The 27,361-nt window shown below is 41.2% G+C and overlaps 1 protein-coding gene across 5 annotated transcripts in view; it reads left to right on the forward strand.

Annotated features, from left to right (window-relative positions):
- rnf220a (ring finger protein 220a) overlaps window positions 1-27,361 on the forward strand; it is a 186,748-nt gene that overhangs the window by 899 nt on the left and 158,488 nt on the right. For 4 of the 5 annotated variants that reach the window (XM_081598661.1, XM_081598659.1, XM_081598664.1 and 1 more), the window contains exons 2-3: window positions 14,527-14,614; window positions 16,848-17,924. In XM_081598661.1, the coding sequence (XP_081454787.1) occupies window positions 17,270-17,924 (655 nt within the window). In that variant the 5' untranslated portion in view covers window positions 14,527-14,614; window positions 16,848-17,269. Of the gene's footprint in view, window positions 1-11,849; window positions 12,059-14,526; window positions 14,615-16,847; window positions 17,925-27,361 lie in introns of those variants that run through there. The other variant, XM_081598660.1, reaches the window with a different exon arrangement.

Raw genomic sequence — 27,361 nt, forward strand, 5'->3', positions numbered from 1 at the left:
CGCATTAGCTCTCTCTACAGAACGCAGCTGATGCTCTTTAGACTTTTGTTTTTCTTCTTTTTTTTTTTAAAGCGTTCTGAACGCAGATTTGTAGGTGAAGATTCGGTTTTCCGACAATGTTCCCGATCTTTTCGCACTGATGGAACCAGGAAAAAAATAAAAATAAATAAAATATGAAACTTTCTCCTGGAGCTTTTATCAGCACCACCTCGCTGACCCGCATTAATGAGCGCCCAGCCGGCCTGCTGCTCCCGGATATGTTTAGTTGGAGATCAAGAACACAAACCCAGCAGCTCTTTCTTTTTCTTTTCCTTTTTTTTTAAACACATAACCAGCAGAATGTTCCAGTTACACTTACGTTAGGGTATTAAAAGCGGACATAATAAGGAGCGCATGTGGGGTTAATAGCTGTATACTAACCAAGTTATAGCTGCGGTTGAAAAAAGACTATAATGAGGTAGATTTTGATGCGTTGCTTAAAATAAGCTGACGTTTAACTTGCTGCTCTATATTACAGAATTTGCATTTCAGTCCCACTTGAAAACCTCTTTTTTTGTTTTTTCATTCAAATCCTACTTTTTCGTATAATTAAAAACTATATATATATATATATATATATATATATATATATATATATATATATATATATATATATATATACAAAACAAAGCAAAGAGAGCGAGGGGGTAAAAAATATGACATTTTTGCATAAATTGGGGGCAGATACGTGCATTTTACCTCGCAAATGGGTCATTTTTGTGGAAAACCTTGTTAAAGTTAATGTCTCGGAGAGAGAAACAGACGGCTTGCATTGAGGAGGCGCGTGCACGTGGGTGCGTGCACGCACACAAACATGCACATACATGCAGGGCGGGAAGGGGGGGGGTGTAAAAAAAAAGCAGTTGGGAAACACCTGTTAACGGGGGAGAGAAAATAATTTACATCATCGGCCCCCCACCCTCTTTCAAATAAGCAGCGACCAATGCAGCCTCTGGAAGACCCCTAAGGGGGTTCCTCCAGCTTCACGGCCGGGCAGAGAGAGCCCGAATACGGACTGAGAGCTGCTGCCGACTCGGTGTCGCCCATCATTTAAGTCTGAGGTATCTGTTAAGGAAAATATAGGAGAATTAAATAGGGTTGTGCTTATCTGTAATTTTAGAAGAACAACGAAGAGTCTGGAAATAAAAGTGAAGTAAACCGAGTTTGACTGAACTTTTTTTTCCTTCTTTTTTTTTTTGTTTGTTTCTCGTGATATTTTAGCTCCGAGATGAAATCGTACCAACTTTTCCCTGACGTTTTCCCCAGATGATTTTGTTCCGGACCCGAGATTTTTATTTATTTTATTTTATTTTTATTTTTATTTTTTACTTGTTGGCAGAACGGAAGCCGACAAGTACAAGGGGACGCGCACGCGCCTGTTTCAATCAGTGCGAAGTGCCGCGGCGCTCAGAAGAGGAGAGAATAATAATACAATTAGAAGGCTGTGCGGAAAGTACGGCGGAGTTATTAGCACTAATTTCCCGAGTTGGTGCCAACAATAAAATGCGCGTAAGAAAAAAAAAAAAAAAAAAAAAGAAGGCACTTCACGGAGCAAAGGTGAGCCCGGGGCGGGTCACCGATGATTGAGTTAGAGCTCCTCCAAAAACAGGAACTCAGAGACTCCGTTCCGGGTCCGGGTCCGGAGCTCCAACCACATACCTCCACGACGAACTTATTGTGATTGATTTCTATCGATCAGATCAATCTACTCTAACTTTAAACGACCAGCAAAAGCTTTTTTATTTATTTATTTTTTTTTTTTGCAATTTACCTACTGAACATATTAGATACAGTTAATTGACTTCAAAGTGCAAAAACGAGACGGTGTCGCAGAAACAGTTATCGCCGTGCCGATAAATCACGAGTTCTAACAGAGTGACACGCCTGACAGTTATTCACTCAATCTGGAGTTATGTTCTAATTAGTCGATATTAATAAGAATATATGGTTAGAAATAAATTCGCTAAACAGCTACGAGTCGCGTTTTCCGCACTTGAGACACGGACCTGCACATTGTTTCTATAAAACGAACTTATTCGATGATTTTAATAAATATTTTTTTAAAAGTCTTAATAAAGCCTTAATTATATATATATATAATATCTGATAGATATCGTTTAGATTTCTAAATAATTATTTTCTGTTTATTCATTCAGTATTTTTTCCCTTTTCAACATTAAAGTCTTGTCTAATAATAATAAATAATCATTTCAGTGGGTCTTATTTTAGATAAGCTTTTTTGTTTATTATTTTATGGAAAGTTAAAATTAAATGCCATTTTTAATATGATATATATCTTTTTTGTAAGTTGTTACTTAAATACATTTGCTTTCTTTGAAAAATTATTATTATTATTATTATTATTATTATTATTATTATTATTATTATTATTATTGTTAATATTTATTTCAGGCTGCAGCTCGCTTATTTATTGCGTGAGTGGAACTGTTTTGAATACGTAATGTTTCTCACCTCGTTTCTAATTAAATCAATACGTCCGATCGTATTTTGCAACTTTTCATTCATTCTAATCCTTCAGCGATTTTACTTACAACCTTAGCCAGTTGTTAGATAAAACAAAAATATATTATTTTGTTTTTTTTGTTTGTTTGTTTTTTTTCTGCAGAATTTAACGTGTACTTTTAAAATCCGGTGCGCGTGTGTCGCTTTTTATTTAAAGATTTTTCTTCTTCTTTTTAAGGCCTGAACTTTTTTTTTTTTTTCTTTACCATCTTTCTCATCCCAAAAGTATAATCTATAAGCGCGAGAAAGAAGAGGAAAAAAAACGGGGAGAGAGAGAGAGAGGAACGAAAGTGTCGATGTTCGAGGAAAAGTAGAGCAGAAGATGATTTATCTGTCAGCGTTTTGCTCCTCCAGCAGCAGCAGCAGCAGCAGCTACAGTCTTTCCCCCCGCTCTCACCCCGCAGTCAGCTGTTATTGCTCGCCATTGATCTCCTCTCCTCTGCCCGCTTTCCCCTCTTCGCGCCGCGACAAGTGAACTAAAATTAATGTCCATTTCGCACCGCTCTGCTGCAGAGTCGATGTGCGCGAGGAGGGAAGTTTATTTGAATTCGGGTGCCAAGAAAAACAAAAGTAACAACAAAATGAATGAAAGAAAATCTCTCCGCGTTTTTAATTGCCAGGCGAATTCAGTTTGCCTTCACTTCCACGGCAACATCCACGATTAAGTCAGTGAGGCAAATCAGAAGAACACGCGAGTTTGTTCGAAATTATTTCAGTGCAACACCTGAACCGCCTCTATTTATTTCTCCAGTTTATAATTAATAATAATTTTTAATGACGAGTTTGTTTTCTAACCTGATGTCGATGGGGTTGTTTAAAAGCCGCAAAACCTCCTAGGGATTTATCAAATAACAACTAGGGCCTGCATAAAGTGTGTTTTTTGCCCTCTTATGTGGAAATATGAATGCGTCATGACGCACGGATTAACCCCCCCTCGCCCCCCGTCTCTGTCCCATAAGATGACACTGATAGTAAATTACCCACGAGCCGCTCAGTCGCGACTGCTTTGATGACCCCCTTCAGTCTATTAAGTCCTATCAATATGTACTAAATCCTAATTCTTCATTAAAAGCACAAGCAACTCCTTCTCTGCTTCTTGAGACCACCCCCCACCCCCCTCCACTTTTGCGTTATTTTGTTGTGCTAATAAGAGTCCTTGTTTGGCATGCGGTGAGGTAATTGAAATGAACGCGTCGCCGGTAAATAACACGTGTTTGACACCAGCAGAGAGGAAAGGGGGGAGAAAGGGGGAGAAAAAGTGCGCCGGACGCGTTTTGCATCTCCAAAAACTTTGCTTTATTGTTATCTCGTTAACGCCACAATGATGATGATTAGATGCGTGACCGGATGCAATCATTGTAGCGCTGTCGGTCTTATCACATAAAAGAAAGGGTGGTTTATTTACTGATGTATTTATTCATTTGTTATTGTTGTTGTTAATATTTTTATTATTATTATTATTATTGAAGCATTGAAAATTGCAGCCTGTCCGCTGCTCATTTTGTGTTTTGAGAACTTTTATATTCTTTTTTTTTTTTTTTTTTTTTAATGGATTCGTCTAATGTTCTGTTTGAACTCGGTTTGGAAAGTTTGGATTTGACATTTTTTACATTGACATTATTATGCTTCAGCTCTTTTTTTTTCTTTTTTGATACAATTTTGTTCCGGTGTGACTAAGTGAGATTCATATTTCTGCTGCTGCAGACGTGGCGCCTCTGAGGGAGGCTGGGGAATGGCCATCTCTTTAATTTACTGGCCACCCACCCCACTGCCTCCTCAGGCCGAAAGTCTTACACGGATAATGGTGTTTATTAATTTGAGTTTAGCATTTGGCAGGAGGGCAACCACTGGGGGTGGAGATGATCGCGGGGTTGCAGAGGCCACCCCCTTTTAAATTGACTGATCAATTCTATATGCAGATTTTTTTTTTCTTTTAATGCAAGCATGTTGGAGAAGAGGAAAAAAAAAGAAGAAGCTTGAATCAGTTGTTAGATTTATTTTTGCCATATTATTATTATTTGATGAAATTATCATCTTTTATGTTCTTTTTTTTTTTTTAGGTTTTAAAAAAAAAATTTTATGTTTTGAATTCTTACCCGGCCTCACTTTTAAAAATTATGCCTGAACGACATAGTCACGGACATTAAAGGTTCCAGCTTGTTGAATGTGAGAACTTCAGAAAACTCTGAGCAGGGGTTTGACCTAAATGTCAAGTTTTGCCGCAGCAACATGCTTATACGAAATTCCTGAAATTCTGTCGTTGCATTTGGTTTTCGGTGTTCAACCCAGAGCCAGATTTAGGAGGATGTGGGCCTGCGCAGCTGGAGCCACTTTTGGTGCCTTATCAACACGACTTTCTTTCACTCGTGCAAATTAGAAAACCATTCGTAATTAGGCACAAATCAATTTGAGCTATATTTATGCTTTCCCACGTGAAAGTAGACTTGTTTTTTTTTCTCCGAAAGAATCTTTGCATTTGCTTTTTCTAAAAAGTTTCTTAGATTCCAAATTTACTGTGAATCTCTGAAGCACACCAAAAAACTAAAGGGTCCAAGCTTGCTGCCAGGACATCCGGCATCATTGACATCGTCCTCATCGAGTAGTTTTACTTTTTTGTCATTTATGACAATAGGACAAAAATCAAACCCCTCAGAAATGATGTTTGGAAAACATCCAGTCATGATTGTTTGGAGCCCACTTGTCATTACCCCAATAAGCCACTGCTAAGATCTGGCTGTGATGTACCACCAAATACCGGCTTCCATCTCCTGATTACCTGTTCAGAGATTCGGAGCACCTTTCTGTTTTTATTGTGTTTTTTCTTTTTGGTTGCTATTTGCCGATTTATTTGTGTCCCCCAAGGCGTGCCGCTGTTTAATATCTGTCACTTATACCTTGTTTTTGCCCCATTCATTCCCCTGCGGAGCCTTCATAAATCAGTCCCAACCTCATTTCCTTGCCATATCTTCGAAAAAATACATCTGTTTCCATTGCTAATGGCATCATCCGGCTAAAAATTCCCTTCTGTAGAGCTGAGTTTTCTCCCTCTCCCCCTGCAAATATGCATACAGACACACTTATTTCTGTTATTGATGACAGGAAAGTGGAGTAGCTCCCATCCAGTCGTTTTCTATTGGAAGGAAATCACTCCATAGAGGAGGATGCTGTGCTGTGCTTAATGGTTTGATTGCATTGGAGAAGGCAGCCCTCTCGTAATGCCGTTACAGAGGGAAATATCACTTGGAGACGCTATTGGCAACAAGAGAAAGTCAAAGAATTAGCCTAATGGGGGGAGTTGTGTCGGATGTCAGATACTTTCTATTCCCTATATTGCTCCGCGTCTCTGTCTCTGGTGCGTCTCACCATCCTTCCAGGGCCCAAATCGGCCCCTCCTTCCTCGCATAACGTCTCTCTCAGGTTTCTTCCCCCATTTGTCAGCTGCATTGCTTGACCGGATCACAAGCTCCCTGCTTGGAAAATGAGCTAATATGCCAACCCCCCCACCCCCAAACCAGCAACTCACATCCTTCTACACACCTCCCCAGAAGACACTGTTGGTGCATTTGCTCTCATCGATTGCACACAGGCGCTATCTGCCTGGTTATAATCTTTCTCTGTGCGGCCTGTAAGTCATGCGGGCAGGAAGCGAGGCTGATATGGAAGGGGAGTGGGGGGTGTGGGGGGCAGGCTGATCAGCGTGTAAATGGACACGCGTACCTGCAGGAAAACATCCCGTCGCACTGTCCGCCACACGCCGGCTGACACTCGCGTTACACCCTCGCAAAATTGGGCCCACCCCCCCAAAAAAAAAATCCAAGTCCGTCGACATCATCCCTTTGTTTCACTTTTATTTCCACCCTCATGTCCCGGTAATCGCTTTCTGATTTTCAAAACGGCTTCTACAGATGTTGTTGTTGGGCCATCTCTGAAGGCCACCAACATTGAATGGCAAACCAGACCCACCCCCACTGCTGCCTTTCCTGCCAGGACAGGACACCCACACAAAAACTACAATAAGTTTTCCTCTGTTTTAAATCGCCATCATAAACTCTACAAAAGAGGATTACTACAGCAGAAATCAGTGAGTGAAAACTGTTTTTTTTCTTTTCTTTTTTTTTTTTACCTGGCAACAGTTTTTCCTTGTTAAACTGCATCTAATTGACTTGCATGCAGCTTGCTGTAATGACTGGCCGGCCTGCCGCCTGCCTGCCAGCCGGCTAGATTAGAGACTGCTGTTGTACAACCCAGCACAGTAATAAAGACTCATACAAGGGCAGCTGGTACCACACACACATACTCACACTCTGACAGAGAAGATCAAAATCTCGGTCTCCCTGTCAGTCAAATGTTTATCTACTGGTATGTATGAGGGAATATTAATCAATTTAAAGTAGATTTTAGATCGTATTAGAATTATACAAACCTGCCCATGTCAGGGCAGGTTTGTATAATTGAAGATTAAGAAAGTCTGCAATTCTCTACATGCTAAACACATGAGCTGAAACAAAGGATAAATGTTGCATTCAGTTGCCTAGGGGGGCCCCTGCTGGTCTGGGGTGAGTGGGACAAGGAGAGCACAGGGTAAGACATATGTGTCGCAAACGGAAGAGGCGAAAATGTTCACGGTTGAAATGACACAAACCATGCAACAAACTCATCAGTGGCAGGAACGCGTCTCGTCCCATCCCATGCCTAGGGATCCAGATACGAAAAAATTCTGTATGTTTTTTCATTTTCTGATATTAAACCCACCTTAGAATTGTCAATAATAATAATAATAATAATAATAATAATAATAATAATAATAATAATAATAATAATAATAATAATAATTGATAGATGAACTCTGGACTTAAGTTATGTTGCATTAATCACACTGTGTAAGTTTTAGGAAATTTACCAACAGATTTAAAAAAAACAAATCTTAATCTGCCTTGGGCCCTGTTTAACTTCAGGTCAGCTCTAATGTTGCACTTCACAGGAGACGAATAAAAAAACAGAAAAAGAAAAGAAAGCTACTTAATATTGGTGCCTGGGAGCCAACTGAAAGTATAACAAAAGGAATAGATCTGGTTTACCAGTGGGCCAGAAATACACTTTGAAGGTAGGCATTTATGAGCAATGGAACAGCTAAGCCCTGTCTGGAACCAGGAATTAGCTGGCCCCGCTCAAGCGAGCCTTCCTAGTGAATACCATGCTACTAAAAAAGTTTTTAAAAAGTGCAAAAATCCCCACCACACGTCGGGATTGTTTTTTTTTTCTTCCAAAAGCGATTTTGTCTCTGCTGGCCGCGACTTTATCTCTGAAGTCGAAGTGAAACTTAAGCAATAAATCTTATTTATTTCTTTTTTTTGTTCTTTGCGGGAGCATTCGATGAAATCCATCAATAAAAAAACGCGGCCTGCTTAAATAAAACATCCCCACCAAACGTGTTTGTTTTCAGTGAACTGAATTCAAGCTTATCCGATCATTATTGATTTCTCTTTTTTTCTGCTCTAGAATATTCCCCGAGCGTCATCGTCCGCCTCACTGTGATGTGTTTGTTTGCCTCTTATCAAATCTTCCAGTGATATTTGTCTCGGTTGTTGTGGAGCAGCAGCTGTCGACGAATAACATGGTTACGGATCTCATATCGGAGAGGAGAAAACGCAGAGGAAGGAAACGCGAGATTAGATATTCGAAAGGCATTTCGAGACAATATTGCGTTTTTGTTTTTTTTTTCTTCTTCCTTCTAACAACTGAAAGTTAAGACAATGACAAATAATATGCGAAAGGAGGAGGAAGAGAGCGGAGAGACAAATGGCTGTGATTCTTATTCACAAGGACATTTGAGCTTCGCCTCATGGCCAGTCATGAATGAGTAGATTTCAATAGTATCGACTGTTGCTTCGGACATCAGCAAACACACATGCTCTCTCTCTCTCTCTCTCTCTCTCTCTCTCTCTCTCTCTCGCACGGGCACAAGAATTGCAGACCGTCTGGAATACAGAACGGACCTGTCTGCAGGTCAGGACTTTTCCATTTTGCTGAAAAGAAAGAAAGATAAAAAGGCCCAAAATGCAAAATACGATGTGCATCCCCTTGCTTGTGCTTGCGTCATGACGGCAGACATTTTGATTCTTACAGGGTTTTTAAATAGGAGTGGTGACTTTGTGTTTTGGGTCTGAAGGCATGTTTTCAGTCTGGTCTGCAGATTGCAAACTTTGTCATTTACAGAGCAAAAATCTAGCAGAAATGGGAACGCTATTCATGAAAGTAAACACCAGGATTCCATTCTCATCGAACCAACTTTAGCAGAACAGACTCCTTTATGATTTTATCAACTTTTCACATCTTTGTGCAGGAAATTTGAGCAACTTTCTTTCTCAAGTTGCTTCAGTTTTGCCAGTTCTTCTACGGTTCAGTAAAGCTCAGGTTTGGTCCTTTTGTAAGGCGATGCAGAGAGAGATGGCAGCATTCTTAATAACTGCAAGGTGCCAACACGGTATGTCTTCAAAACCAGACCAAATCCTCGCAAACCTGGCTAAGGACCAGATCCTTAGCAAACTTTATGTTGTGCTTAATTGCCATCTATCTATACTTTTTCTCATCTATCCAAACGACATTGTTCCAGAAGGTGTGTGGGGTCCATCCATATAACTTCATCCATATTATTTTCTATACATATAGAACACACTTTCCCTCGCTTGGTCTTTTTGGGAAATGTGCTGTCATGTTATGTTTCAACAGGCAAACTTTAGAGGCCTGTAGAGTCTCGATGCAGCTTGGTTTCTCTGCAGTTTCTTGAGGTAAATTTGCTGAGACTTCCAGTCCTTTGAAGACTGCCAGAGGCTCTAAAATGTTTCCACTTCCCGTTCTAATCATTCACGCAGATAGAGTGATAGACTTGAGCTCGTTTTGAAATCGCCTTCCTGTATCGATGGGTGGGAACAATTGCCTCGCTCAGGTTACCGCTGATGTTCAAAGAGAGTTTACTTTCTTTTTAATGTTTTTTTTTCCCTCTCTATAATAATTGGTGCCAATTTTAGGAGTGAGCATTCGCTAGTGTGTTTTCAAATACACTTTTGAAAATTGAACTGATATAGTAATAATAAAAATGCAACTTATAAGAAAAAATAAGCCAAAATTTTTTTGGTCGAGCTTAAAGACAAACCAGCAAGTAGCACAATTACTGTAGTTTGCTTCACCAGTTGGTTTTGGTTGCTTCTGTTTTTATGATTTCTACTTTTGAGGCCTGATCTTTGCGACAATGTTTTTAGCTCTAAATCTCTCTTTTTTTTTTCTTTTTTGTTTGTTTGTTTGTTTGTTTGTGGGTGTTTGCGTCTTCACCAGGCAGTTAAGAGGACTGACATAGCTTGCCCTGACATGTAATAAAATGCAAGAGTGGCACTTTCACGCTTGTCAACATTCTCTAAATATACCCAGAGAGCTGGAATCGTGAACACTCTAACTCACACTCACATTTAGATTGGCCCACGTATTTTTTTTATTTTTTTTTTAAGACTGCCTAGTTTTCTCTCCATCTCCACTAAAAGAAAAGAAAAACCCTCAGCTCCTCGGCTGCTTTACTTTCCGACTCACACACACACACACACACACACACACACACACACACACACACACACACACACACACACACACACACACACACACACACACACACACACACACACACACACACACACACGGGCGCAGCAGTCAAAGCTGACAAGACGTTTTTATGGCAAAAAATTGGATGCTCTCTCCTCGTTCCTCTCCGAAACTCAGCAGACACTCTGGAAAACTTGACATGACATGTTTCGTCTTTGTGTTGCCATAAAATGCATCAGTTAGACACTCAAAGCAGTGCTGCTAAGAAGAAGAAGAAGAAGAAAAAAAGAAGCTATTTCGACAACAGTCGACAGAAGGGATATTTTTAAGAAGAAGAGACGGTGTAGCTTTTTGGACCCAATTTTCCTTTCTAGTTTGATAAAAAGGAAGAGTGTTGCATTATCTGAGAGATGAATGAAAGTACATTTCATTTTGTTTGACTTGAAGTGTTGAATCCTCAGTGCCCTTTAAATTTCACACCTGATTTGTCTTACAATCAAATAACATTCTATGACAATTTTTTTTATTTTTTAAAATCTCATTTATGTTTGTCAAGGAATCCTTGTCCTTACGGTAACTGTATTTTAAACCGGAAGCTCTCCTCCAAACGTCGATGCTAAAGCACATTGTTGTTGACACTGCAATTTCGTCGGCTTGCACCACGTTGTCACTTAAAGTGCAAATTTGACGCGAGAAGACCCTCTCTCTTGCTTCTCTGTGTTTAATATCGCGCTGACAACTGCATCATTTCTGCACACTGTAATCAAATAATGACACCGTGGTAAATGTTCCCTCGTGACATTTCCTATTACAAAACGCGCGCGGCCCCGGTGTCAGACAATGCGTGGGCGGTATCACGGGGTGGTAAATGTGATTGTAAGTGGCATCCGGCTGAGGTTCGGCGTGTTTGCATAGGAAGTAATTGCACTCGTATATTGATGATATGCATAGGTGTACGTCGCCTGGAATTATGATTGTTGTCCTGGAAATAAGGTTGGAAAAAAAAAAAAGAAACGTGCATCACTCTCCATTAACATCCGTTTGACACTTCTATTAGGGAGATATTACAAGTGTGGGCGATTGCACTTTAAATTACACATAAGGGAATGTTTGACACCTGCTCTACTGATAGGAAAATAATAGTCAGTGGTGTTATAGTTGAATGCGTGTAATATGTCCGTATGTGTGTTTTGGCATTTCTCACATTATAACTCCCATTTTACCAACAAATGCCACATTGTGAGAAACCTCGGCTTCTTACAGGTTCCCAATGTCTGGGGCTCATAATAAGAAGAAGTGCTGTTTTGGGATTAGACGCAGGGGTGTAAATTAGCACCCGCCACTGGCCAAATGCGGGTAAAAGTATGAAGTGGCGTGTAAATTGGAGCGACGCACGCGTCACCGTGGCTGGTTGACAATTTGAACAGAAAAAAAAAAAAATGCTGCTTTCAGTGAACTTATATCCAGGGAAGGACTGACCGTCTGATTTACAGACTGATGAATTTACTGTCAATATCTGGCGGCCCTACTCTGTCATAATTTAACAAAACAATATAAAAAATTATATTAAATATTTTTATCGACCGCGACAGCCCATTGGTTGATTTCATTGACGGACATTAGGCTTATCCAATGAAGTCCCTCGGTTCTCCCTAGCCCGCCCCTCCCCTCTAGTGTAGCTTCCCCTCCCTGACTCACTCTCACACACCTGGTCTCCTCCCTGCATGAAACGCTCTCGTCTTCATGAAGATTTCCTCTCATTTTTACCGGGCAGCAGCAGCAGCTTCCTCAGTCGTCACGTCTCTCTCTCTCATCCTTCTCTGACGATAATGAATCACCAATTCCTCCCTCCATCTCCGCTACTGAATCTGCTCCAGCGGTCAAAGTTTGTGCGGTAAACATATCGGTTAGTTTGGCACATTTTTCTTAACAGGCTTATGTGCTTTTTAGCTTGTCGTAGTTTTTCTGACCTACCCCGTCTCGTATCCGCTCACTTTTCTCGGACTCTGGTTAGCTGAAATGGCGCTACTTAAGCTAGCAGGAGGCGGTCTGAAAAACACTGAGATAACACAGGAATGATGTGCAATCTATAATGAACACGTTCTGAGATATTTCAGTAATAAGAAAAATTGTGTATTTCAATAGAAAACGTAATAAGTAAGGGAAAACCAATAGAAGAATTAGAAAACAGCTGTTGATACCATTTAAAAATGTTTGAAAATGACTAGATACATCTTCAGTAAATACTAACTGGGGGAGTTGAAGCCAAAATGTGGAAATGTTCAACATAGGACATGATTGCTGGAATGTTAGGGTTGTGTAGTTAAAGTTTGCTGTTAGTAATTACTTCAAGTGAACTTATTGCACCACACCTTTGTTAAGATATCCATGGTTTATGTTAAATTAGTTTGTATACGTGCCGTGGTAAATATATGTATGGTAAACTTATTGTCAATAAATCAGTTTTCATAGAGTTAAGAATAAATCAGATGTTTTATACAATTTGCTTGTACTGATGGGGTTTGTATTCAAAAGAAAAAAATAGTCGCTGGTGAAATGTGTGGCCGGTAATTTTTTCTTTGAATATTTTCCACCCCTGGTTAGATGTAAGGTTGGGTCAGGATCATGGTTGGTATACCACCAAGGAACAGGGCAGCCATCTTGGATCATAGAGACAATATTTGTAGCCTTTAGCTCTGATTATACATCAGCATATTCCCCCTTCTTGTTTTCTCTCATAACTTATTGTTTTCCCTTCTTTATTTCCTTAAAGATACTTTCCTTACTCATGACTTTTCTGTGCAATCAATTAAGCTAACAATGTACTGTAGAGCAATATGTCATCAAGGTTTCCCCCAGAAAACTTGCCAAGCCCGGTGGTTTGTGCTAGGACAGTCATTCATCCAACAGTCTGTCGTGTTTTTGAGCTACAAAATGTTTAAAATTGACAGGAAATGTGAAAATATCACTTGATAATTATGTATTATTGAAAGATTTGAAGATTAACACCTGAACACCAACTATAAAGTCTTAAAAAATGCAAACATTTTAAAAAGACTTAAATAAATAAGCGATGCTTAGCCTGGTGGGGGCACAAGTAAAGCCTAGTGGCCCACCAGGCTTAAAATACATTGGGTTAAAATGTAGAGTTTTTAATTATTATCTAATCAAGATGGAGTCTACCCTACAAAATAAACTAAAAAAAAAGGATTCCATGAATTTGCAGCTGGTGGTGCATCCTTTGAGTTTGTCAATTAGCTTGTTTTTATTTGCATGCTGAGAATCCACTGCAAGTCACCCTAGTGTGTTTGCAAACGTCAGCTAGTTAGCTCAGTTCTTGTGCCTCGTGTGATGTCATCAGCACAAATATAAACAAAGCAGACTTTACACTTGTTTCTTCATTTGCACTTTCTAAAACACTCTGGACGTTCTGAAATCCTGAGCTGGAAATCTATTTCTCTTTCCCTATCTGTGTTTTTATTGTCGGCGTACATTGATCAGTGGAACAAAAAAAAAAAAACCATCACGAGACTGTCTTTTATTCTTCTCTCATTTCCTCACTTCGTCTCCGTCTTCTCCCATCCTTTGGTTAGATTCCACCTCCCCTTTCTCTCCTTGCGTGTTGCGGCCTGTGAGGAAACATCCGTTCTCCTCTTATTGGATTGGCTCCTTCACTTAGTGGCTCCTTCACTCGCCACCCCCTTGGCTTGTTGGGAGTAATGATGATAAAATTGGAATATCTCTGTGCTCATCAGTGTGTTGCCCCCCTCCCCCATCTCCCATGTATATTAACACCTCAGCTAGCCTCCTTTTCTAAAGGTGGTTCAAGGGAACGCATGTACCGATACACAGAGGGAACAGAGTGAAAGCCAGCTGAGAAACGGTAGAAAAGAGAGCGTATAAACTGGACAGGAAAGTAACAGAAGAGTGGTTAAAAGAAATAATTTTTACTAGGATTAAAGTTAGAAGGTGCTACTTTTGGCGTGACCAACAATGGAGAGGGGGGAAAAAAGTGCACTGATGTTGCTGGTGAATTAGGATGAGAGATGTGTAATGTGACTCCGTGGCATCGTTCCAGACCAGAGGTGTGTTATCGTAAGCTGTTCTCACTCCACACGCGTCCGCTGTACACTTGTGGTAATGTAAAACATCTCACCATCTCCTCCTCTCTTCCCTGGAGCACGTTTTTTTCCCTTTCTCTCTATTTCTCCCCGCTCTCTACAGCATTGTTTTCCGTGTGGGCGTGTGTCTTTGTGTGGGAGGTACAGGACCATGCCAAGTCCTAGATCAGATTTGAAAATTGATTTGAAAATTGACTGTTTTGGACAGCTGATAGCTAAAAAATACGTTTCTTCTTCTTCTTTCATTTCCCAGGGAGCTCCTCCTTTGATGTCGGATGGTAGTCGGTGAAGCTTTGAAGCTCAACCAGAGCAGCTCACTGCACCACTCGATGCTGTGTGAGGTAAAGTTTGCTGTGTGTTTAGACAAGCACACATTGCCAGAGTTATGACAGCTAAATCTGTAACACGAGACAAAGATGAAATTTGATGAAAACTAAGACTCTATCTTGTCCAATTCAACTTGTTGATATACTTTTCTACTTCTAGGTCTTCATGAAGCCAAAATAGCATTGAAATTGTAAAATATACGAGCAAACGTATTGTAGACTCGATAATAAACTGTGAAATGTGGCATTTTGTTGAATAAAAGCTATGAAGCGGATTTAGTTTTTTAGCTGCTTTTGGTTAGCAATATCCTCACATCGCTGATGTACCTCTTTTGTCTTATCTATTACTTTAACTGGTTATTTTTCTTAAATATAACTGCAGTGATGCCAGGCAAATTACTAACTCTGTCAAAATGACATGGCAACAACTCAATTACTTCTTCTTCCTTTTGTACTTCAGATTAAAAAGTGTCAAACTTGGACATAGAGCGTCATCCAAAAATCACACAAGAAAAAGTGACATTTTCTTCTTTCTGCTAAAACTAATCTACCACTACTAAACTTAAACTTGTTCTAATCAGAACCTCTGATGCTTAAGAAAAGACTACATGGCTGAAGTTCAGTGGTGCATTTTTTCTTTGCACATAATGAAGATACATCAATGCAAAATTGCAGATCATTTAAAGCAATTTCTTTTAGTTTGTTCAATCAACACAACAAGACAGTTGAAGAACTGCTTTCTGTTTTACATCAAAATAAGAGTCTCAAATATTGAGCCTACAAGTTGTCAAGATTAAATGAATGACGTCCATGTTCATAATAATAATAATGACTTACTTGATTCACAGATGATGCAACATGGTGACAGCAGGTTCACATTGTTTTGTGCAACGAACCTGACTTTTTTTTCCCTACATTTTTTACCTTTGTAATAAAATCTATTTTAGGCATTGCTTGTAACAGTTTAACTAATACATTTGCGACCTGTCATGTAAGCAGAAAAATTTTACACACAAAAAAGTATCTCCTCACACATGTATGACAGATATCTTTACCCACTTTAAATGTAACATATTGGACTTTTAGCAAGGCAGTCACCTTTAAATTGCCCTATGAAGATAAACATCTCTAAGATGCTATTTTGCATTTCATCGGCTTCCTCTCTGCGTTCCTCCAACCGACCGTACCCTCCGACAATCTAATCCCCGGGAGAGAAAATTCTGGTCTCTTGCCTCGGATGCTTTGTGCAGGGGGGGTCGTGGGGTCAAGTACGGCTAATTTATTCACTCAGTCAGATTTCCTCTGACTCGTGGATGGCAGATGGAGAGGCCGATATGATATCGCCCATCTGAGTCACCCGGGGGAGAAAGACGAGGCCAAGGTGGAGACATCAGGGACAGATGTAGGGATGAGAGGAGAAGAGATTGACAGGAAAGATGCAAAAAGAAAGGGGGCACAGATAGCAAAAATTGGGGGAATTAAAAGTGGTTAGATGGGGAGATAGGACGACACAGCCCGCAAGAGTGAGGGGCTGCATTCGCCCCACTGAGTCAGCTGTTGAGCTGAACATTGAGTCACACAGGCTCTTATCAGATGTGTGGGTGTGGGGGCGACGCGTGGATCTGTGTGTGTGTCCCCTTATCTTAAGACAAGTGGTTCTGGTCCAATAACATCCTGGGAGATGGTTGGTATAAGCTGCTTAAACCCAAGATCTGACATCGAGGAATGAGGGAGAATAGATAGCGGTGGAAAGATGAGAAGAGGTGATGAGGATGGAAAGAAAATGAAGAGGAGGAGGAGATGGTCTGATAAGGAGGGTTGTGAGGACAAGATGAGAACGACTTGAAAGAGACGAGATGTGGAGAACGTAGAGAAAGAGGTGATGTGAGAAGGGTTTGGAGAAGTTTTTTTTGTGTAAAAGAAGAAAGTCAAAGTGGGGTTTTGAAATGTTTGCACGCCATCTTTTTCAAAAAGGAAGGATTTGTGCAATCGGATCAACGGTGTCAACTTGAGGACACTTTTTTTTTTTATCCCCGGGTGGTCCTTTCATTTTCTCTGCTTACAGACATCAGTCTGGTTGCTGAAAATGCGTAATGCCTCTTTGAGGAATAGCATTAGGACAAAAATGTGTCTGGGTTCATGCAATTTGATTTTAGGTAGTTGGGTACCCAACTTTTGAATCTACACTTGTGAAGCATTTTGATTTCTTTCTAATTTGACCAAATTATGTTTTTCTTAATCTTCTCAGATGCTGACTGCCAGAAGATGAGAAACCAGCTTTGACGATCCACAGATGTCCTCCCTTTTCGGACCATTTGACTTCAACATCACATCCAGCACCTGTAAGCGAGGGAAGATTTTACCTGCTCTTGCTCTGGAAGACAACCTCCATCTCGTTAGTGTACAAAACTGACTGGTCCAGCAGACACACGCAGTGGCATTTACCTTAATGATCTGAGCCAAATCATTCCCTTGTGAAATTGGCTGCTGAAACAGTTCATGATTTGAGTTTCTTGAGAGATTTTCTTCAAAGACAAAATCATTTCAGTCAACATCCTAGACCTATCAGACCCATTGAAAGGGCTACCGAGTATTGTCTTCAGCTTCCCTAAGGAGGAATCCTTTCCTCCTCCTCCTAAAATCCTTACAACGTCCTTCGACCGCCCAGACATGGACCTCCACCGGGCAGCCTTCAAGATGGAGAGCTCCTCCTATCTGCCAAACCCTCTTGCTTCTCCAGCCCTCATGGTGTTGGCCTCTACTGCTGAAGCTTCCCGTGACGCTTCGATTCCATGCCAGCAGCCTCGCCCCTTTGGCGTCCCGGTCTCTGTCGAAAAGGATGTCCATTTGCCGTTCAACAATGGTTCGTACACCTTTGCGTCGATGTATCACCGCCAAGGCGCGGTCCCACCAGGATTTCCCAACAGGGACTTTCCTCCGTCTCTTCTCCACCTTCATCATCAGTTCGCCCCGCCCAACCTGGACTGCTCGCCCATCAGCATGCTGAACCACAGCGGTGTGGGCGCCTTCAGGCCTTTCGCCTCGCCTCCGGAAGATCGCGACGGGGTACCGGGCGGTTATCAATCTGCATTCACCCCGGCAAAGCGCCTCAAGGGCTGCCTGGATGCGGAGGCTTCACCCCACCTGCGTTACTCTGATGCCGAGGGGAAAGAGTATGACTTTGGCGGCACCCAGATCCCTCCGGGAGGCTCGCCCAGCAGCGCCTTGAAAGCAGTTGAGGACAGCGGGAAAAAGATCTTCGCCATGTCCGGCCTCCTGTCAGACCGAGAGACTTCCTCCAGCCCAGAGGACCGCATTGAACGCTGTGAGTACTGAGTCACATTTCCCATGATACTGTACTGAGTGTGATTGCACTTTCAGCATAGCTTACAAAGGTAATAGTTTTCTTTGGTATATGCTAGCATTACCACTTCTTAAACCACCTGTCCTTCAAACTCCCAACATGCATGGACATCTTTTTTATCGTCATTCATGGGAATCTGATCATTGTATGTCCTTTAGCTCTTTTTAATTTAGCCTTAAAATGCATTGAAAATGTCACTTTTTCAAAACCTTGGAGGTTGGGTTTGGTTAGCCCATTTGACCAATCACCTTTTAACTACATTTACACATCAGCAGGCATCTTTATGTGGACCTAGTTTAAATATCTCATTTATCAACCACAATTTCAGACAACAGTATATTTTATGTCTATTCAGTAAACATTTGATTGGGGGAATTTGGAGCAGTGTGTTGAGTCGTGTTTTCTACCAGTTTTGTCAATCACACAATTGAAGGATTTCACATGTCATATTTCTAAAGATATTTTCCTCAATCATTTGACGGATTTAGAGATTTGGTCAGTCAAAGATAAAGACAGAAACTTTCCTTCATTGCTTTCTCATAAGAACAACAATTTTAACAATGTGAAACGAAAAACAAAGTCGCTACATTTTGTGAGGAAACTCAGAGAGTTGTCTTACACCAATGAACAATTCCATCTATGTTCCCTTGTCATCATCTCTCCTGGCTCTTGGTATCCTTTCACAAGTCCACAAGCTTCACTGGTCTCATTAGCATTTACCAGTGGAACGATGCCATTTGGCCCACACGCACTTGGGAATCTGATCATTGTGTGTGTGTGTGTGTGTGTGTGTGTGTGACGGGTTCAGAGACTGGCCGTGCTCTTTGCCATCAGCATTCATCATCGCTTTGCACTGGCAGCCACATTGCCAAAAGATTTACCCACACACCCTTACACTTGGCAGGCTGTGTTTGCGGGTGTGTGCGTGTGCATGTGTGAGTGTGTTAAAGCTCCAAGCACAAACATCCAAACACTCTAGCAGAGACACAAACAGCTTTTTAGCATGACCGGCGACATCTCCTACACATGTCAACAAGCTGCGTCGGATCCTGGTGACAAATTGGGAGATGTGCAGACGGAGATCTGGGCTCACGCCGTCTAATTAGGGCGGCCCATATTTTTCTGCATTCCAGATTAAAAGCTGTAACAGACTTTCCGCCCGATCTCTTATCGATACATCAATCTTCCCTCTTCTCACTCTCTCTCTCTCACATCTTTGGATTTGTGAGTGGGTGATTCGTCCTTGATGGAACAGATGAGAGATAGAGGCGACGACCTGAGACTGATCCGATGGAAAAAAAAAAAAAAGACCGCCGCAGGAGAGACGGGTGAGAAGAGGAATGAAGGAAGAAAACTAGAGGCGGGAAATTAAAGAAAACGAGACCCAGTGGCTGGCGGCAGTCGGAGGAGGGTGGCAGTTGAGAAGGAGACTAAAGATTACGTATATGGGTGTGATTTAAAGAGACGAGATCAAGCACCAGGGACAGAGTCAAATCAAATGGAATGTCTTTAGATATTTTGGAATCTGTACCTGGCCAGTTTAACGTTCAGCAAAAGCAGCTTCCACCTCAGCTGTAGGCTTTAAAGACATATCAGGGTGTAGAGGAGCTGCTTACGGCACAGAGTTATGGGTTCTCCTTCACTGAGCTTGGCTATCCAGAGGAGCCGTAACGAACAAACAACTCTTTGGGACATTCCCATGAGGGTAATGCTTTTGCTGTTTCACACACACACACGCATACACGCACACACACTTACACGTGTGTGTGTGCGTAGCTAGCTGGCAGCTTCACACAGTAACCTATTTTGGACTGCCATACTGATTAGGAGCTTTATTATGCTTGGGATCATAAAGTATCATTACTGACTGTGGTCACAGAGCAGTAACGTCTTTTAAGTCTTTATATAGAAGATACACAAGCAGTTTAAAATATCATGTCAATGTTTGCACCATTTCACTACTTTAGGGGCTATTAGCATAAGTTTTTTTTTTCTCTCTACTTCACAAACACGTTTTATTGAGAGATCTCACGGATACGTTATAGTGCGGCAGAGACGTTGAAGATAACAGGGAACTTATTGTCCTGGTGCGCTGAGGTATCTTGAGGTAACTTTTCAGCGCTGATATAATTTGTAATCTTTGGATTTAATTTACAATTGCTAATAAAGTACAGATATCTCTCGTCCACGTGAAATTAATTACATGTGGCTTTATGGATGCCATAAAACGATGAGAAGCAAAAAATAGTTCCAGGTTTTGCTGTCGATTAAGTCGGATTTGTTTGAGTGTTTGAGCAACATGTGCACAGTAGCAACTACGTACTATGCTCTATGTACAGACATGTTAAAAGGTTTGTGCTCATTGAACATTTAAATATTGTCTCATGTCACAACCACAAACTTTAACAAGCACTTTATTGGGTTGTAATATGCTAGACCAACAGCAAATGGTGCATAATATGGAAATGGAGGACAAGGGTTGTATTCTTTTCTGTCTACAAATGAAAATCTAAAAAGCGGTCCCTGTGTTCGCATTGTGCAGCCAATGCTTAGCATGAATATCTTCAGTAGCTGCAGGGTTTTTTAGGTGTGTTTTCTGTAATTTTTGCACATCTTGAGACTAAGATTTTTGCCCAATCTAATAGTTCAAGGTTAGTCTGACTGGATTGAGAGCGCCGGTCAATTTTCAAGTCTCGCCAAAGATTTTGATCTTGACTTTGACTGTTCCATTCTAACGAGGGCATATACTTTGATTTAAACCATCAAGTCGTAGCTTCACTCATTGTTTAAGTGCACAATCTTCCTACTGGAAGGTGACCGCCATGTTTTACTGGAACGATGAGTAAATTAACCAGCTTACTTCTGTAGTGTGGTATGGTACACCTGGACAGGACAAAACCAAATAAGACAAAAACTGAAAAGATACACAACTTTATCCCTATGGATAGGGTTTTATTTTTTGGATATCAGAATAAAGTGGCCTGAATATAACTGCATGTCACACTGAAAAATATATCAATTTCCTTCCGCGTCACCATTTTCTACCTCTTAGTTTTGATCTATTGAAAGAAAAAAAAAAAACATTTAAGTTTGTGTTTGTAAGTCGACCAAAGGCATAAGGGCCCCTTTGAGAGGCACTTTGCACATTATCTCCTTATTTCCCAGGCTGAATTATGTCATTTTATGTATATACATTTTAATAGAAGAATATAATCAATGGATTTAAGCAGCTTACACCAAGACACAAGATATTTTCAATGTGTTGTCCAAAAAGATGATGTTAGCAGAAAACTTGCGCTCCAACAAAACGGAAGTGGAATATTTGCCGGCACCGTCATTATGGCATTTTTTATTGTATTTTTCACATATAGGGAATGCTTAATATATATATATATATATATATATATATATATATATATTATATTATATTTTTTTTTTATCACATTATTTCCACTTACAATCCGATCACGGCAATTATCCAAGTCCATACGTGTAAATGCGATCCACGCTCGACTGTCTCCACGCATCAGAACAAAAGCATTAAACGTCTCGAAAATCCCGCAATCCTTGTCTCTTCAGTGAAATTCGGTCGAGTCTGCTGCCACTCCAAGCAACAGTGGCCTTCTCAATGCTAAGCCCCCCCTAAATCCCGCCACCGCGCCGGCAGGCACGTCGGCTGTTAACTAAACCCGCTAACCTGTCAGCCGCTAAACCTGCACATAAAGGCCCCATCATGCCTTAAAGAGGACCGCGTCATTGTAAAAAGCCATTAGCATTTACTGTACACAGATTGCCGAGGTTTCAGCACGAGCACAAACGGATTCAAGAAAAAAGCAGAGGAGGAGGGTTTTGAGGGTGCAAAAAGAGAGAGACTTAAAGAAGGAATGGAATTATGGGATATGAGGCTGGAATTAATGGGACTGCTGACAAATTGAACGATCCACCCTTGCGGTGCACTTGTTTGTTTGTTGAGGGGATTTGCTGGTGTTGGATGAGGTGTCAGTGGGGAAGTCTTGTGTGTGTGCGTGCGTGTGTGTGTTCTTTGGTATCAGCGCGTTCTACCCTGTTTGTTTTCTCCTGCCTCGTTCTTGTCTCCGTGCCTCCTCCTCTCCTCTCTCACTTCCACCATCCGCCTCTTCTCGTATGCATGAGCGTCTCCCGGTGCGAGCGCGACAGCTGTAGTCTGTTTGTTGACGTTCTCTTGGCTCTGCACTTTTACAAGGCTTTGAGAATTACGCTGAACCTGACCCTCAATGCTAAATTAAGCCTACTTTCTTTTTCCCAGCTCCCCCTAACCCCCCTTTTCCTTTGTCGATTGTATTTTTTCTCAGGCCCTCGCAACATTATTTTTGATCTTCTTTTAAACCGATATTCTTTTGGGAGCTGACTATTCAAACCTCTGGGCTTTTAAATGTAAAATTTCCAATCGGTCAATTGTAAAATGTCAACTTTAGGAACACGAAAAACCGAAAAGAAATCAAAAGAAGAAAAACCCGGCTTAAACGGCGCCAGGCTAAAGATTCTTACAAAACAGTTTGTCTCTGTATTGTTCACTCTTTCCATGAAGTTGTTACAGGGGATCTGTTGTGCAAAATTCCTCTTTTTTTTTTTTGTATGTTTTTGGACTTCGATTTGTGTCATTACTGCTTCCAGAAACAACCCAAGCCTTTTTCTGGCAATAAAATACTGTTTTTGGGAAAACGAGAGGTTCCAAAACCTCCCGATTACGAAGTCACAACGGGTGGGCACTGCCCCGTTACCTAGCAACCTCAGCTAAGCCCAGCCCCTCATCTATCAGCCCGATCAGAGCTGCGCAAGCATGTTTGCTCAGTTGATTTTACCACTGTGTACTGTTGGAAAAGACAAGTGTTTTGTTGTTGATTTACCGTTCAGAAACCACTTGCTGCATTCTTGATGTTTGTGCAGGAGGCTCCGCTTCTTCTGCTTCAAGGTCAAACATGTGCTGTTCTGCATTCACTCACTTGGCAAAAAAAAAAATCAGAACTCCCATTTATTTCTTCCCTTTTTCTTTTTTCATCTTTGTATTCCCAACGGTATGAAAACGGCTTAAATGTCAGACGCGCATGCAGCTGCTAAAACACGCAGCGAGAGGCCTCTTTTTTCATCCTCCTGCGCTCTTTTCTTCTTCTGTCCCTTAAGCGGAGCAAATCTCAGGCCTGTTGTTTCCTCCTGAATAGTTGAAAAAAATTACTCTGCTACAAAAAAAGTTAGACAAGTAAAAAATAAATAGATAAATAAAGCGTGGGAAGGAAACCTTTTGTCTTTTATCCATCTTTAATTTTAGCAGTGATATTCCTGCACCACAGCAACTCCTCTCAGTTAGATTCTGTTCTTAGACTAACCAGGTGGCACACACACACACACACATATATATATATATATATATATATATATATATATATATATATATATATATATATATATATTTTTTTTTTTCTTTCCGTCTTTCATATCGCTGTCAGTTATTTCCATTTTTGTCTGAGTTGGAAACCAGCCAAGGAGAGACGGAGACACTCATCCCTTTTTGGTCGTCCTCACAGAAATCTGCCCTTCTCCCTCCTCTTCCTCTTCCTCCCCCTCCATCTCTGCCTGTCACGGTCTGGTGGCAGGGTTAAGTTAAGTAAGAGTGTTCTAATAATTAGGACTGGGACCTGCCTGCCTGCTCCCCAGTGTGTGTGTGCGTCTTCCTGTCAGTGCTTAGCCAGATGTTAAAAGGCTTGTCCCTCTCATGTTGCCTCCCTGTCAGTCTCCGCGGCGTGCCACACACACACACACACACACACACACACACACACGCGCACGCATGCATGCATGGATACACGCTGGAGACCATCCTACTCGTGGTGGCTTTATTTACACCCATGTGTTTGCTCTGCCTCTCACATGCAGTCCAAAAGATGAGCAGTGATACCCTTCTTCTTCTGGACTGACATTTTTTTTATTTTAATTTTTTTTAATTGCTTAGATTTTAACTTTTCCACTATGTTTCAGAAAGCAAGCGGCTTTCTACGGGTGCGTATATACGAGTGTGTCACTCGGTGTGAGGCTTCTGGTCACTCTTGCGACGCCGCCCAGATCAAGGATTAGCCGCTTCCTGTTGATCCTTTTGTTAGTTGAGCCGCACCATTTGGATCTAGACAAATGTGTGTGTAGTAGGTGTGTGCGTGTGTGCGTGTGTGTGTGTGTGTGTGTTGGAGGAGGATATACAAATGTCGATGCTGGACATTGTGAAAGGCACAAGAAAGACAGAGGAACATTCTGGCATTATGGGTTCTTGATGAAAATGTTCATACAGCTTGAGTTTCTTGTTTATGCTTTGACAACCATAAACTTCTATGTTTTTTATTGATATTTTTTTGAGGTACACGGAACAGGATGTGACATGGTTACCGAAGTTTTTCTACAAATAAGCTTTTAAAAAGTGTAGAATGTGAACATTTATTCAGCTCTCTGTAACCAGCTGCTCCAAACTGCTTCTGAAAATGGGTAGTAAGTGAAGAGAGTCCATCTCTATTTAATTTACCCTCAATATGAATCCAGCTGTTCTGTGAAAGCCTCGGATTTTAGTTTAAAAAAAACAAACAAAATGGACAAACAAAGAGCGCCGTGAAGATCCAGAATCGCATCAGAAATGGCTTGGAGAAGTTCAGAGAGAAGTTCAAAGAAAACCAGATCAGGTCGGTTTACCTTCTGAACACAAACCCAGAATTACAGCAGGATGGTTTAAATCAGAGCAGGTTCATTTCGATGGATCGGTCCTGTCAAAGTCCAGACCTAAATCCAACTGAAATTCAGTTTCCTTCCAATTCAGAATTTCGTACTTCATGTTGGTCCACCATTAAAAATATATATATGCATCACCATGGAAGCATCAAAGGCTCCAGGGTATTGAATAATTTTTGAATCAATTAGCTAACTCTCTTACTTAACTGTTGACTTGTTTCCGCTGCTGTTTTAGTCATCTCAGATTTTTTTTTTTTTCTTTTTTTTACAAAGCGTATAAAAATGAGGGAGGACAGGATGTCAATTTTGCTCTTTCTGTTTGACTTACACACGCGCACACATTTGTATATATATGTATACACACACACACACACACACACATGCACGGACAGAAGTTCATAAGATCCCAGGTTCCAGGATTCCGCTTTGTTCCCTGCGGTGATGTCAGCTTTGGCCAATAAAAGGACTTCCGTGTTAAAACTCCACTGAGTCTCATACAGCTGCAGCACACCTGGCAACACAACACACATTTAACTTTTAATATGTATGTACGTGCACACACACACACACCCACACACACACACACACAGAAATACACAAGGTCGTGTCATGACTGAGCCCTGAACCTCTGTCTTTCGTTGTCTGATCTCTCGGCGAACACGTTCCAAGATGGTTAAGATCTACGCAGATGGAGTAAACTTTATAAACATTTGGGTAAAAAATACAAACATGCATTCAGTGCGTTTGACGAGCCTCCAACCTTAAGAGCTCAGTGCTTGGGAAAACCTGAAATGGATTCTGGTTTAGATCTTAATGTGAAGATGCTAAAGAGCTTAAAAACGTCCTTGCAAAAACATTTATTGCACCTGTTACATCGCCATGGGGACGCTGTCTTCAGAAGCCTTCATGGGGTTGTTTTTTGTACATTTTTTATTTTTTTTGCGGAGTCCACTGTTAATTTTAGCCTTGCCGTCTCATTCGAACACCTGAGCCACGGCTCTCTACAGCTCCTCTAGAGTTACTAAAGATGGCCTCTCTGATCAAATCTACCCTGAGAGCAAAAGGTTTCGTGTTTGTTTCGTAATTTAATCCCAATTCTAAAACCTCCGTGACTAACTTTGACCTTAATGTTTTGCAGAACATCGGAATTTCCTACAGACATTAAACCACACACGCGAGATCTCAGGATAAAACGGACTGTTTGTTTTTATTTATTTTTTGAAGAACATAGATCTTCTTTGTTTCTCATGACATAAAGTCCCACATAAAGTGCTCAACTCTTGGGACGCAGACGCCAGCTCCATCCAGATGTGTTAAGAGATTCCTCTTCATTACCCCCCCCTGCTTTCTCTAAATCTTTCTCTTTTCTCTCAACCCTCCCACTCTTCCATCCATTCTGTCCTCATCTTCTCCCCCTGCCCCACTCCTTCTCCTCCTCCTCCTCTTCCTCCTCCTTCCACTTCTTTCCTCTCCTCAGTAATCTAATCTGCAGCCAGTTTGTGGATGCAGTCTAGTGTGACAGCCGCCCCTTCCACTTCTCTCACTTTCACACACACAAACAGCAGGCCCGTTTCCAAAATAATAACAAAAAAAAAAAAGGCCCACCTTCTTGGCAGTGGACCACCCTCTCCCTCCCCCGTTCCCCTCTTTCTCCTTTCAGTCTTGGTTACAGCCTCTTTAATATTGAATTATTCATCAAATCTGATTGGATCCCGCTGATGGCGGCTGTGATGCGAGCCGACGGTTTGTGTGTTTTACGTCAGTCGGATGTGTTGTGGGTTAGAGGATTCCTAACACGCTGTCACTCTGCACGGCCGGAGCGATGCATTACCCGGCTGGAGACACAAACCTCGTTTTTGACGCAAGCAGCTAAAGAGAGAACAAAAAGTGTGTAAAAATAATTGGCAACCTGATGGAAAAACTGATGGGAGTTTGGGTTATATTGACAAAGATTATTATTATTTTTTATTTTAAATTTAATCAGGGAAGTTTATCTACTTTATTTCTTGTCATCACCTTCCTGATTCCCACCCAAAGGGATGAATGTTTGCACCTTCTGGGGAAAAAAAAAGAAGAAATATTCAAAGTCCCTTGAAAAGGTGAAACAAATCAATAAGGGGTGTTTTATATGCATACCAGAGTGTGTGCGTGTGAGTGAGCATCCTCCTATGATTTGCATGCATCCATACTACTCAATAGTGGATGTAGATGCAGCTTTCTGCTGGGGCTTTTTTCTTTTTTTTGTGAACTCTGCTTTATTAACATCATTCTCCTACAGTGCACACTTTTCATGTTTTTTTCAAAAACAAAACAAAACATGATCTTAGGCAATGAAAACATTCCCTACTGGAATTCAGCATTAGACATAATAGTGCATGTCTTCCCCGAGTCATGATCAGATTTTTTTTTTTTTTTACCCAGAAAGTAAGTCAGACTTTCTGAAAGGCATAAACAGTCGACGGTCACGGCTTCGCCTGCACTTCAGGAGAGACGCCGGCGCTCCGAGGGCCAGTGTGTTGATGCTTGCACAAATCGTGTGTTTGCAAGCTCAAACACCTCTCAGGACACTTCGGTTTGACCCCTCGGTGCCGGCGCATATCTAGAAGGCATTAGAGGGAGTGCGTGTCGCCGCCTTCACCTCCCGAGTTGCTGAG

Source organism: Poecilia reticulata, chromosome 17, assembly GCF_904066995.2.
Source record: "Poecilia reticulata chromosome 17, P_reticulata-male-v2, whole genome shotgun sequence".
In the NCBI taxonomy this organism is placed as follows: domain Eukaryota; kingdom Metazoa; phylum Chordata; class Actinopteri; order Cyprinodontiformes; family Poeciliidae; genus Poecilia; species Poecilia reticulata.